This window comes from Enhydra lutris, unplaced genomic scaffold (assembly GCF_002288905.1).
Source record: "Enhydra lutris kenyoni isolate GAN:26980312 unplaced genomic scaffold, ASM228890v2 scaffoldscaffold21, whole genome shotgun sequence".
NCBI lineage: Eukaryota > Metazoa > Chordata > Mammalia > Carnivora > Mustelidae > Enhydra > Enhydra lutris.
The window spans coordinates 48,660,714-48,674,686 of NW_019154105.1; the positions used below are offsets into that span (position 1 = coordinate 48,660,714).

The window sequence follows — 13,973 nt, forward strand, 5'->3', positions numbered from 1 at the left end:
TAAACCACAATGTTGCAGTTGTATTATGATAATGATTAAAAAGAAAACAAAAATTACAGTCCAGAACCAGGGGGACCAAGTAATTTATTAATTAGTTGAAAGATTCAGTTAAAGCAAAGATCCATTTAAAAAGATACCATAAACATTTTATTTTAATTAGAAAAACCCAGAAATGTACATTCATCTGCCAGTCTTTCCAGATAGAGCCTTTCTTTTGTTCCAAATCTACCGATTGGAGTTCCCTGTGGTCTTCCTGGCATAAATGGCACCCAATTCCCATTTCTTACAAATAGAAAGAGAACAAAGACACTCGTGAAACTATCAAAGCCAAGATATGTCTAGATTTCTTACATTTTTTTCCTAATCTTTTACAGTTGTCCTAATTCCACCCTTTTAAAGCAACCGTTCTTTTCTGTGTCAACCCAAAATATTCAACTTAATTGTTACAGAATGAACAATGCTTTCTTCCCAATCCATATTTTATTGAATGACATCATAGTTCATTAAATTGTGTAATTACAATGACCATACAATTGGCACTGTCAAGTTTGGGAATAGACACTTCTCATTCTTACTAAGTTTGCATTCCGGCAATGGATTAGGTTACTAATTATAACCGTAGTTACCAGTTATGGGGCCTACTATGTGCCAGGCACTGTTCTAACTGCTCTGTTTAAATATCAGTTTATTTAATCCTCACAACAGCCCAGTAGGTAGGTACTACCGTCATCTTTATTCAAACGACAGAAGACTAAGGCTCCTCCGGAGAGTGGGCTCTGACCAGCGAGCATCCAGCACGTTGCAGGGATAGCCAGTAGGGGCGCTGGAGAGCTGGTTGAGCCGAGTTCCGTTAAGCGCGCTTCTATTGTAGAAGCCTTGCGTTTTGTATCCATCAAGAGCCAGGTATTAGTGGTGACGGTGGCTGGAATGTTAAATCTTTCTACGGTCTTGAAAAACAAAATCAATTCACAGCTCTCGGAGATAATAACTTTGTGGTCTCTGTGGAAAATAAAGAGAAAGACCATCAAGCCCGAGATTCTGAAATGAAAAATATCGGGAGAAGCAGCTCTCCTTTTCCATTTTAGCTGCATTCGTGTAAAGCTAATTTCTAAGCATTCACTTCTGCTGCCTTCTGTTGACGTTGTCAGAGTCTCATTCCTTCTCCCTTTTGTCTTCCTCTCCAGCCGGGTGAACCTGCTACAGTTCGGGTTCCTTGGTAACAGTCAGTACATCCCCTCTCTTGGGATAACCCCAGGTTGCTTGGCTTTTCTGATCTAACTGCTGGTATCTCCCTCCATCCCTGTTGGCATCACCCTGGCCCATTGCTCTCACGACTCGCCGGGCTCCTGGCGGCTTGCCTGACATTTTGTTTTCTTTCCGTCTGCTTCCATCTGCCCTCTGTCTTCCCTGGCTCTTTCCTCTTTGCCTGACTTCTCACTTGATGCTTTTCTTGGTCCTCCCCCAACCTGCTGTCCTCGTAGGTCTGATACCGCCTCCTTCACCTACCCTATTTTAGTTTTTAAATAGGCAATAAATGGGGCTGTTTAAAAAAAAATCAAAATGATACGAAAAGATAGACAGCTAGATGTCTTGCTTCAAGCTCTGTCCCCATCCACTCCATCCCCTACCTCCTACGCCCTGGGGAAATATTATTAATTTCTTGCAGTATGTACTTAACAGAGTTTTTAAAATGCAAATACAACAAAAAGATCCATTCTCCTCTTTCTTGGATAAAAAGTATATGCTCTTTTTTCCACACTTTTGTTTTACTTTTTTTCACTTTAATACACTGGAGATCCCTTTAGTACACAGAGCCCTCTGTTCCCTTTTTAAGCTATATATTTTTAAAAGGCTCACATTTAGTGTCCATTGGATGGCCTGACAGACGCCTGGGGCGTATAAACAAGGCAGTAAGGAACAAGTTTTTGCATTTGATTCTTGCCGGCCCATTTTGTCCCTTTTGTTTTCCTTCCTACTCCTTCAAGTCTTTCAGGACAAAGCAGATTTCCAGCACACCACCTGTGCTGAGCTCTGGCATTCAGCCTCTTCCTTCTCAGTCTGAATTTTCCCTCAGGTTCTGATCTAATAGGATATGTTGTTAGTTTTCCTTCACAGCCACCTTCTGTCCATTCAACAAGGTGGGTTTTTTCCCCCCTTTTAGAGCAAAACATTTCCAATTAAGACTAGTGATTCCAAAGAATTCCAATCCCAAACCATTTTACCAATATCAGAAGCTGGCAGGTACTGAATATTTGTGACGGGCAAGGCACTCTGCTGGGCACATGCCTTTACATTTCATGAATCCTCCTAAGAATCTAAGTATTGGGGAGATAATTTACTAATGAGAAAACTTGGTCTCAGAGAAGGTAAGGGACAGGCCCAAGGTCACATGGCTGGTAAACAGCAGAGTTAGGATCCTAGCCCAAGTGTGTCTGACCCACCACGGTCTCATCTGCTAGAATTCAGTGTGAAGGACGTGAAGAAATTTGGGGGTGTAAGTCGAGGAGGGTCAATAAAAGAGTCTTTTTTAAAGATCTGCTTCAGACCAAGGGCTCTCTTAATTCCTTGTTCTCCTGTAGCTTCAGAGAGGATTTCTATTATAATGATACTGCTGGATACTTCATTATCGGAGGGAGCAGGTATGTGGCCGGCATTGAAGGGTTTTTTGGACCCCTGAAGTACTATCGTCTCCACACTCTGCACCCTGCACAGGTGAGCCCTGGGCATCGAGAAGTTTCTGGGAGTTCAGTCATGATGGGCATGTGGCTGTAGGACGTGGAAGCTCATGTAAACAAAAGATTTACCCAAGCTGGACCTCGCGTTGGCTCTGTCATCAAAAGTAATTAATATGGAGGCTTTTCCCCCAGCAAACTTGATAATAGATTTCTGTTAAGATTTGGTTCATTTAGTACTCATGAAATGGAAACCATTTACTTCCTATGTTTTAATAACTACTAGCTTAATTATAGAGTAGATTTTTATCAGGCTGTTGCCTATCCAGTGATTAAGCTAATGAAAGGAGAGAATCTTAGTTATTTGGTAGAGCTTCTTTTATGTGCTATTATTTAAAGTATCAAAAGAGGAGACACTCTAGCAAATTAAAATCTTGGTTCCATTCGCTGCTGTCTTCAGACACACAGGCCTTGGACTCCCACAGTGGGTTGGCTGTACTTGTAGACATTGGGGAGGACGGAACTACTATGCCGTGACCCTCACCTCCAAAACCCACCCACAGGTGGGCTTGTCCAGCTCTCCAGGTCAGCTCCCTAGGGCTGGTGCAGGGAGGCGGGCACTGCCTCCCTTCACAGAGGTGTGTTTTTCCACCATGTAAGGAGATCACCAGACACCTGAACAAGGAACCTTGATGCATTCCTGTGACCCCGCGAGATTTGTTCTGGGGAAAGCTGGAGTCATTAGGCAAAGGAAAGGAAGAAAAATGCAGAGCCCTACTATCCATGGGCACATGTCAGAACCCCTATGGAGAGATTTCTGTGAAGAGGAAAACAAATTAATATATTAATGTATTCCTTTTGCAACAAATACTTCCAGAGCACCTACTATGTGCCAGGCCCTGTGCAGATGCTGAGGCGTCCATGATGATGAAGAGGGTAGCTCTCAAATTTTTTTTGAGGGTGGTTCACATGAGAAATCTATGTAATAAAAAAAAGAAAGAAAAGAAGAAATCTATGTAATGTCCTGAGCACACACATACATGCACACACATATGCACATACCTATATATATTATATATATGTATAAAATACAAAACCGAAACCCAGATTTTACTGAGAATACATGCCTTTCCCTTGTTAGACGCACTCTGCTATTTCGTGTTCTATTTTTTTTTAATATTTTATTTATTTATTTGACAGAGACAGAGATCACAAGTAGGGAGAGAGTCAGGTAGAGAGAGAGGAGGAAGCAAGCTCCCTGCTGAGCAGAGAGCCCGATGCGGGGCTCGATCTCAGGACCCTGGGATCATGACCTGAGCCAAAGGCAGAGGCCTTACCCCACTGAGCCACCCAGGCGCCCCTGGTGTTCTATTTTATTAGAAAAAAAAAATCAGGGGCACCTGGCTGGCTCGATGGTTTAAAGCCTCTGCCTTCAGCTCAGGTCATGATCTCGGGGTCCTGGGATCGAGCCCCGCATCCGGCTCTCTGCTCGGCAGGGAGCCTGCTTCCTCCTCTCTCCCTCTCTGCCTGCCTCTCTGCCTACTTGTGATCTCGGTCTGTCAAATAAATAAATAAAATCTTTAAAAAAAAAAAAAAAGAAAGAAAAAAAATCACTTCTGTTTACAACCTGTTGAAATACTTTCATGACCCTCTAATGGGTTACAACCTGGATTTTGAAAACCATTGAGTTGAGATAAGGCCTCTGTTTTGGAAAAGCTCCCCATCTGCCTCTTAAACACCAAAGTCATGAAGGAACACAGTACATGCTCTAATTCGCATGCAAGTGTTTTTGGGTGGCTGAGGTGGGGACATCCGTATCTGCACACACATGGGGGAGGTGCCCAAGCAATGACCTTGGACCTGACTCTTGGAGGTCAAGTAGGAGCCTGCCCAGTAGAAGGAGGGTTTGCAGGGCTTGGCACAGCACGGGGAGAGTTGGCATCCCTTGGGGACTGAAGGAGAGAGGAACGTGATTGTCTAGGGACAGCACGTGATGAGGGGAAAGAAGAGGGTGGAGGCCCGGACTCTGGGAAGGAATTTAAGATGCTCTTGCAGAAAAGAAGGTAGCACCAAAAGCAGCGAGAGGGAACCAGACCGAGCTAGTGTGCCCTTGAATTATACCCTCCTGCTGCTGATCCAGAGTCGACAGTCTGTGTGCAGGCAGGCCATCTGGTGACACCAATGGGAGAAGAAAATCCGCCTGAACACAGCCTCCGAGGTATCGATGGGAGTTTGATGACAGTTGTTGTTCATTCGATTTTCTTGCCTTCTTGTAGATCGTTAATCCCCTCCTTGAGAAGCCACTTGCTGAACAGCTCAAATTGTATTATGAAAGGTGTGCTGAGGTCCAAGAAATAGTGTCTGTGTACGTATCCACGGTGCAGCAAGGGGGCAGGCAACAAGAAGCATGTGAGTACTGAGCTCCAGCAGGGCAATTTTTAGCTCTGCGTGTTTGTGTCAACATGTTTGGCTCCTTTCTAACGCGGTTAAAATAGAATAAATATGACCTGAGTGGCGCGAACAGATACGACGTGGAGCCCTTCACGGATTGAGGCGGGGGACCCTGTACGTTCCACCTGGATTCCAACCAGATCAACGGCCAACAGGAACCCCACACCTGCTTCTTAGCTTCAACCATATGTGATTCCTGTTAAGAATACAAATGAGAGCATGTTGGGCCTCGCGTTGCTTTCTTCCCATCCATAATGGGATCTTTGGCCAGTCTAAGAAAATAAAAGTGAATTGGAAAATAAATTAATCATTGGAAATGTTTCCCCATCGGTGCACTTTTGTCTTGGACCATTAATATCTGAATATTAGCTTTCAGAAATGTTGAACAGTGACTTTGTTGTTTGGAGCTCGGTTTTATTTTTTTTAATCCTTGAAATTGATTCTTTCTGGAAGACCCCGTTAATAGCCAGCAGAAGGAATGCATTTCAAATAGACTGCTTTCAGGCCTGTTCATATTTGCAGAGGCATCCTTCACTCATACAGGGTGGTCATTGATTATAAAAATTGGTTCCTGGCCTGTCTTCCAATATTCTGGCTTGGATCTGCACTTGTAAATTTCTCTGTGCTTAGATCTTCTTGCCTGATATGGCGGCACTAGATTTAGTCCCATATGTTCCTTCTGGAAGAGAAATTCCCGTGGGGCCTTTGCCATCCGCAAAGACGAACGGAGTAGGGCGATCCTGCCCACACGTCTCCCTCTCTCCAGAGCTGAACTTCCCCAGCCCCGGCAGTGCAGGGATGGGTGCCTCTGGAGCACGCCTCAGTCCGGGAGGGTTCACAGACCACAGTCTCAGCAAGTGAGGAGACGAAGCTGTAGGGAAGCGTGGAAAGCCAGTGCCTCTGCCGTTTAATTTAAGAATAGGCAATCCTGGTCCCCAGCTGCTGCGGGTACAGCTGACTCATCCAGAAAATATGATGCTGTCAGAAGAGGGGGAAGATATATAGGAATAGTAATATCCCAAACAGGAAAGAAACTGATTTTGATAACTGATGTAATTTCAGGAGAGATACTCTGAGTTGGAAGGCCGTCCTTGCATGCTGCTCTGCTTGGTGGCATTGGAAGGTTTTCCTAACATCCACCGCCTTTCCTCCCTGGGGGTCCTTGTGCTTTGCTCCTCAACTCACACTGCCAACAAAATGGCCTAGATATTGGCCTCCTGGGGAACAGTCTGAGGCCAGCTGCTCATTCTGTGGAATTATTCAACAGCCATCAGCAACTTTGGCACATTTCCCTTGGACATGGCTTTGAATTTGTGACCTCGAGGCAGAGGCATCAGAGCCAATGGCGAATCCCTAATGGACCCAAACCAACATCCAGGAACATTAAGTCTGACCTCTGATTTCTAGTTCCTCTTGGGGAGGAGGGATTTAGAAGGATGAGGCCTTCCCTCTTCTGAGGGGAGGGCTCTCTTGTGCTTCCCTTGCCTGCAGGTGACTTCCAGAACTCCTACCTGGACCTGAAGCTCAGGTACGGGAGACCCTCCACGTGCAAAGCCTTCCCCTGGGAGAAGGAGCTGAAAGACCGGCACCCCAGCTTATTCCAGGCCTTGCTGGAGATGGGCTTGTGGACAGGTAATTGTGTCTTTGCCTCACCTTTGGACCCTGGCTGGGAAGGCTCCCTCTTTTCTGGTTCTGTTCACCCTCTTTGGTGATGTACGCCTCAGAGTGATTTTTTACCCTAGAGTTCTAGGTTAACTTCACATTTAAATTCTGCCCTTGTATGTCCACAACAGTCAGTGTATCTGTGCATACAGATACAAATACAACCCCAAATACAACAACAAATTTAGGAATCACTCCAGCCATTCTTTTAAAGCCAAGGCCACAAATGACAGCCGGCAGCCAGAGCTGGCCACCAAAGGCAATTGGTTTGGCATGTACATGACTGTCCATTTTAAAGAAAAAAATTAGTTGCTGGTATCTAAAAACTTGCATAAAAATGCAAATGTTTAGCTTTTCTTGAAAACCCCAAAGATCTGGCAACGCTGGGTCTCCTACATTAGCCGCGGTTCCAGAAGTGAGAGTTGTCACAGGTGTGGCCTGTCTATTTCCAGTCCTTCCTACCCCCCCAATCCAGCACCTCCCGCTTACTTCTTTCCTGGAGCTTACCTGCCTGGGCCCTTAGGCCCTGGAACTTGAGATCCTTGACATGAAGTACACACTGTAAACGCATCTCGGGAATCTGTCTATAATTCCCAAATATGGCTAGCTTCTGCTTAGGCCCATCACAGTTGGGGTTGGCTTAGTAATTAAGTGCACGCTGTAAGAGCCACAAGGGATCTTGAAATGATAACAGACATCATTAGGAAGAGGAGGGAAGCTGGAGGTGTTCAACCTGGGGAAGGAGAGAAGAAGGGGGGTGATGATAACTCTTAGTGGTGAGACTTGAGTCAAGGCTTCTGTGTCATGTAAGGACTTCCTAACAATGTCAGTGTTCAATGGAAGAGATTCCCTGCTGCAGACAAAGGGCAAAGGGAATCTATTCTGGCCTGAAAGAATCCAAACCATACCAGATATTTCTTCTTTGATTCATTCAATACTTGCAGAGTGTCTGCCCAGTTACTTGGCTAGGCTTTAGAGAGAAGTAAAATAACACAAGTTCCTTGCCCTGAAGGGACAGACTTGAAAACAAAGAAAAATGGTGATGCATTTTTAAAAAAGATTTTATTTATTTATTTTAGAGAGAGAGAGAGTGTGAGTGGGGAGGAGGAGCAGTGGGTGGGTGGGTGGGGAGAAATCTCAAGCAAACCCCATGCTGAGCGTGTGGAGCCCAACATGGGGTTTGAACTTATGATCCCAAGATCATGACCTGAGCCAAAACCAAGATGGGATCTGCTCAGTGGGTTAAGCCTCTGCCTTCGGCTCAGGTTGTGATCTCAGGGTCCTGAGATCGAGCTCCGCATCAGACTCTCTACTTGGCAAGGAGCCTGCTTCCCCCTCTCTCTTTGCCTCTCTCTCTGCCTACTTGTGATCTCTCTCTCTCTGTCAAATAAATAAATAAAATCTCAAAACCAAGAGTCAGACATTCAACCAACTGGGCAACCCAGGCGCCCCTGGTGATGCATTTTTAATAGAAGTGGTGGGAGTAAGTGGTAGAGTCACAAGGAAGGGAGTAGTCAGGGAAGGCTTCCTGGAAGAGGGGACAGTGGGATTGATTCTTGAAGGGTCAGTAGGTGTTTGCCAGATAAACAGGGTATCTGGATATCAGAGGCAGAGTAGAGACGGAGAGATGGGAATAACATCGCCTTTGAAATGATATGCAAGGTGTTTGGGAGGCAGGAGAAGGCCCGGAGGGTATGATTCTGCTTACAGTTCCGATGGCATCCTGAGAATTTGTGCTTCACCTTATAGGCGACAGGGGCCTGTTGAAGGGTTTTAAGCAGCAGTCAGAGATGCAATCAGACTTGGGTTCCGAGGTTACTCAGGTAACAGCGGGAGGTTGGGGGAGGTGAACAGGGGGGTGTGCCTGGAAAGCAGCGGGTCCTTGGTGGTCTGTGGTCCAGGCCAAGGATGCAGGCCTGAATGGGACAGGGTGGTGGGGACAGAGCTAAAGGGTGTAAAGAGGTTGGCTCTCAAGGATGTGTGACTGCTTAGATGCGGGCAAGGAGGACAAGGAGAAGGAGGCGTGTGGAATCGGGTGACAGCGTAGCCTCTGCAGCCAGGAGGCTCGTCTACAATTTTAGCTTAGCAGGTACTAGCCGGGTGGCCTTGGGCAAGTCATTCCATGTCCCTGCACCCCCTTCCTCACCTGTGCAGCAGGAATGATAATGGTACAACCACTCTCCTACTGTCGACTTGATGAATTGATGCATATAAAATAGATGAAACAGAATCGGCCTATGGGACGCTCAGAATAAGCAGTGTTTCTCAATCTTGGCACTAGTGACGTTTTGGACTGGATAATTCCTTGTCGGGGCGGGGCGGGGGTGCTGGAGGGGAGGTCTGTCCTGTGTGTCAGCTACATTTCTGGCCTCAATCACTAGACACTAGGATCCCCCTCTCCCCTCTCATGACCCCGGTCTTGAGTTGTGAGGGTCCAGAGTTTGCCAGATGTCTGTAAGGAGGCCAAACTTCCCAACAATGAGAACCATTGCTGTGTGAGTGTTACTATTGTCACCCGGCAGAGACAGTCCCCAGGTTTCCGCTGCTCATGCTGGACCCGCGTGCTGGATAGGTTAGGCTCTATGGGCTGAGGCCACACCCACATCAAAATAGGCTTTCTGAGATTTCTGATCATATTTAAATATAGTTTTACTGACTGGGAGCAGGAGTGAATCATTTTCACAACCCATTCTTTTTAAAGGAAATACTCTCAATAAAAATGTTTTCATGTTATTTTTAGAGCTCAGAAGTTTTGTTTATAAGAATTTAGAATTTTTTTTTTCCTCCGTGGAGGCCTGGAAACAGAATCTAATTAAAAACCCAAATTGTGAGCTCCTATACCTCACAGTGTCCCGAGCTGTGGGACTGGGGGGGGCCGTCACCTCGCAGCACACAGCATGTTCTGCTGACCCCTGCTGGGCCTTCGGGGGGCTCCATCTGTGGTGAGCAGGGAAGCCCCAAAGCCGGATCTGCCACTTACAGCCCACTGCTGGTGCCGAGCCAGCCGTTCGAGTGCCTCTGGGGCCAAGTCTGCTTGGGACGGCGCCAAAGAATGTCTCCCGAGGGGCTGTATCTTTCACCAGGGTCTCTGCCTCCCTCTGGCACCCAGCTACCTGCATTCCTTCACCCCCTCCCCTTTCCTAGAGCCAAGGACCAGGCCGAGAGAGAGCGTAGGAAGGGTGGGCAAATCTCCAGAATGAACCTCAAGCCCTCATTCCCCCTTCAGCTCCAGTTTCTCTAGGTTATGCTGTCCTGTCCATAAGGACCGGGGAGCCTTCTGCAGAGGTCAGGCGCGCACTCTTCATTAAAATTCGTCTCTCTACCTGGCACACTGCCCTTGCTTGGGGCTATCACAGTGTCCTCCTGCTCACCCTGGAGAGAGACCAGGGTTGAACATTGTGTTCAGTTTCTAACAAGGCTGAGCGAAATGCAGAGCATTTGATTTTGTAAATTGAGGTTAAGAAAACAAGTTTATATATATATATATATATATATATATATATATTTTAAAGATTTTATTTATTTATTTGACAGACAGAGATCACAAGTAGGCAGAGAAGTAGGCAGAGAGAGAGGAGGAAGCAGGCTCCCAGCTGAGCAGAGAGCCCGATGCGGGGCTGGATCCCAGGACCCTGGGATCACGACCTGAGCCGAAGGCAGAGGCTTTAACCCACTGAGCCACCCAGGCGCCCCCAAGTTTATATTTTTTTAAAGGTATCTTTACTTGGGTCTCCTGTAAAAGGAATAGACGTAGACCAGTGTGGCCTTCTGGGTTCATCTTGCCGTAAGTGTCTGACTGGATTTGGAGGCTTTGGACAACTCTAGTTAGTAAGAACTATGTCTACATTCTGTTTTCTGCCATTGCCCCGAGCTGTCCCATCCTGTTCACTAGTAGACTTCATTAGAACATCCTTATCATATCACATTTTTTTGTATCTGAGATAAGCTCTGGGAATGGAGTCAAGTATCAGATGCTGGGTGCTTGGAATTCTGGCTGCGGGAACTCCATGGATGCAGGAAGAGAGACAAGGAATTTATTTAACTGTGTGAGAAACTTTTTCAGTTGCTCATGGCACAACCTTCCATCCATTTGATCACTCCACAGATGTTGACCAAGTGCCCCCCGTGAGCCAGCACAGAACAAAAATGGGGCCATGTTTTGAATGATAGTTTTTACGTCAATAGAAAGGAAAACTTCAGCTCCATTGTTCCTACCAAGGGGATGAATTTGTGGAATTATTTTTTCCCCCAGCACTTTGAAAAAAGAAAACCACTTAAGACAGTGGCTTGTGATTTCTGGTTCTTTGTGACAGAGTCATTTTTTTCTTGGCAGCCTGTCACACATACACGGCCACTCCACTCCCAGGCCACTACACATGCGTGTTTCAGACCTCAGAGTGTGGTTTCCCCGCACTGTGTGATTTCAGACGGATCGTCTGCTCTCTCGCTAAGCCAACAGCACCTTCAAAGGAGAGATGAGAACATTGCAGGGGGTGGGCAATCGGGAGCACTGGCTTCATCCACGACCAGTAGGGAGCAGATACAGCATTCCCTGCAGCCAGCCTGGCGAGCTCAGGATTGGCCACCACCTCTCCGTTGTTCCCGAAAGTCTGAGCTGTGTTTTCCTACTGCCGAAGAAAAATCACCATTTTTACCATCACTCCTACAGGACTGTAATTAAAAATATATTTTTTGTGGTTAAAAATACATGTAATATAAAGTTCTCCATCGTAACCGTCTTCAGTAGTGTCAAGTGTATCCACGTTGTTGCAAGATCTCTAGAACGTTCTCACCTTGTAAAACTGAAACTGTGCCCATTAAACAAACTCATTTTCCCTCCCCACAGCTCCTGATAACCACTCTTCTACTTTCTGTCTCCATGAACTTGGCCTATTCTAGATACCTCATAGACGTGGACTCATCCAGTATCGGTCTTCTTGTGACTGGCTTATTTCCCGTAGCATCAGGCCATCAAGATTGTTGTGGCATGTGTCAGAATCTCCTTCCTTTTTAAGACTGAACAGCATTCCATCATTTGTAGGTACCACATTTTGTTAATCTGTCGATGGATACTTGGGTTGCTTCTGCGTGTCCGCTGTTGTGAATAGAGCTGCTATTCCAGACTGAGCTTTCAATTCCTTTGGCTATAGACTCAGAGGTGGGATTACTGGATCATATGGTAATCCTGTGTTTCATTTTTTGAAGAACCTTCGTACTCTTTTTCGTAACAGCTACACCATTCTATGTTCCCACCAACAGCACACAAGTGTTCCCATTTCTCTCCTTCCTTGCCAACACGTGTTATTTTCTGCTTTTTTGAGAATTGGCCATCCTCGTGGGTGTGAGATGTAATTTATGTTTGTCATTTATGTACTGGGGCAAGTTTGGTTCAATGGCAATTAAGGATGATGCCCTCCTAAATGACATAAGGCTATGAGAGAGCTTCATGGACAGCGAAGCACCCATATGGCCATGAGGGATAGGGTCGCCTGAATAGAGCTCATCTCACTCTACCTTGAGTTGTAACTATTGGATCCTGTTTGTGTCTCTATCACTTGCGTAATCACAAGCTTATTGAGGGGAACACAAGTAGTGTAAGTCTCCCACTTCTACTTCCAGTCCACGGTGTGTGCAGTGGTGGTGCTAGCTGTGTTAGGTGCTTAGTTATCGATCCTTCTTCTGTATGACCCTACACAGCACATTTCTGTACCCTTCCCCTCCAAGAGCATACTTCATCCACCTGCATTCCTCAGCTAACCTACAAATAGTCTTCAAGTCCCAACTCAAATACCGCCCCCTCACACCACCTTTTCTGGGTCCCCAGGAAGATGACTTTTCCTCCCATGCTCCCCTTGCCATTTTGTGGATATTATCTTCACAGGACCTGTCCTACTGCATTATAATTGTGGAATTGCCTGGTTCCACAGTGGAGCTTATAAGTCTTCAAAGACAGGAATGGGATCTATGTTTTCTTTGAAGTCCCTCAATAAGTATTTGTTGAGTGACTGAATGCACTCCAAATGAGTAAGTGATCTCATTTTCAGTACTAAAAATGTCTTCGTTGGGTCAGTGAATCACTGACTGGATGAGAAATTTGACTAGTTGACTAGTTGACAGGTTCAAGATCTACGCTGGCCAAGCCATGACACTAATCCAGACAAATCGAGGTCTCTGGGCTTATTCATCTTCTTTCTACATTTTTCTCACTTCTTGCACACTTCTTCAGCCTGTTCTCTCTTAGGAGCTGCTGTCCTGGCTCTGAGACACCTCTGCAAACACAGTTCTCTTTCCCAGGTCGGCCAGCAAGTTGCTTTCCAATTTCTCCCCAACAATAAAAGTAGCCCAGAATCCTTCTTAGGCACACCCATTACAAAAGAATTCCCCAAATGTAGCCCTCATGGTTCTCACTTTCATATGTCTGGTATTGAATTGCTGAAGTAGACAGGTGCCCGGATGTAAGACAGCCCCAAGCAAGGTTTGTGCAAACCCAGTTTGGCACCCATGCATTGGATCCCTCCAGCACTGTGGTGGGCCCCAGGGCAACCGTAATGAAAGAACTACTCCAGCCCACACAGAACTCTCTGCCAAGTGCCAGGGGTTGTGGAGGAGGGAGGCTTCTTAAATGTTGACAGCTGATGTGCTAACCTTGTATAAAATTCAGCTGTCCCCACTGGTGGTTCCCACTCTGAAGAATCACAGGACGTGTTCCTTGTCTCCCAGAGTAGGCACACCTTTGAATTAAAGATGGCAGTGTTCCTCGGGGCACTCATCTGCCGTGCGTATAGATGTGGCAGAAACCCTTCCTGTCTCCCGGCATTCCAGAGCCACTGCTCTGCATCTTGATTTCCTGCCTTGGCACGGAAATTCTCCTGTGCCGCTCTGTCCCCAGGTCCACAGCGGTCCAGACTCTGGGCGGCATCCAACAGGAGACCCCGTGTTCAAGACTTCAGGACTTCTGATTGGTCACCCTCTGTGTCATTTCCTGGGGAACCTCCAATTCTTTAGGAAAATGGCTGCTGTTAGAGCATAGAAATTGCCCTATTAGCATTTGGGCTTTTTCCAATGCTAGGATAGTAGGATTCTAGGGTGTATGCTTTTTCATTATTTAAGAGGTGTGCTGGCTATTTCTTTTACTCTCCTGTTGCAACTTTCTCATCAAAATGGAACCCTTAGAATTCAAAAACCCTT

General features: G+C 46.2%; 1 protein-coding gene across 1 annotated transcript in view; it reads left to right on the forward strand.

Annotated features, from left to right (window-relative positions):
- Nucleotides 1-13,973, forward strand: part of LOC111149097 (SEL1L family member 3) — a 99,873-nt gene that overhangs the window by 33,334 nt on the left and 52,566 nt on the right. The window contains exons 7-9 of the mRNA XM_022506013.1: nucleotides 2,580-2,712; nucleotides 4,949-5,081; nucleotides 6,615-6,755. Of these exons, the coding sequence (XP_022361721.1) occupies nucleotides 2,580-2,712; nucleotides 4,949-5,081; nucleotides 6,615-6,755 (407 nt within the window). The remainder of the gene's footprint in view (nucleotides 1-2,579; nucleotides 2,713-4,948; nucleotides 5,082-6,614; nucleotides 6,756-13,973) is intronic.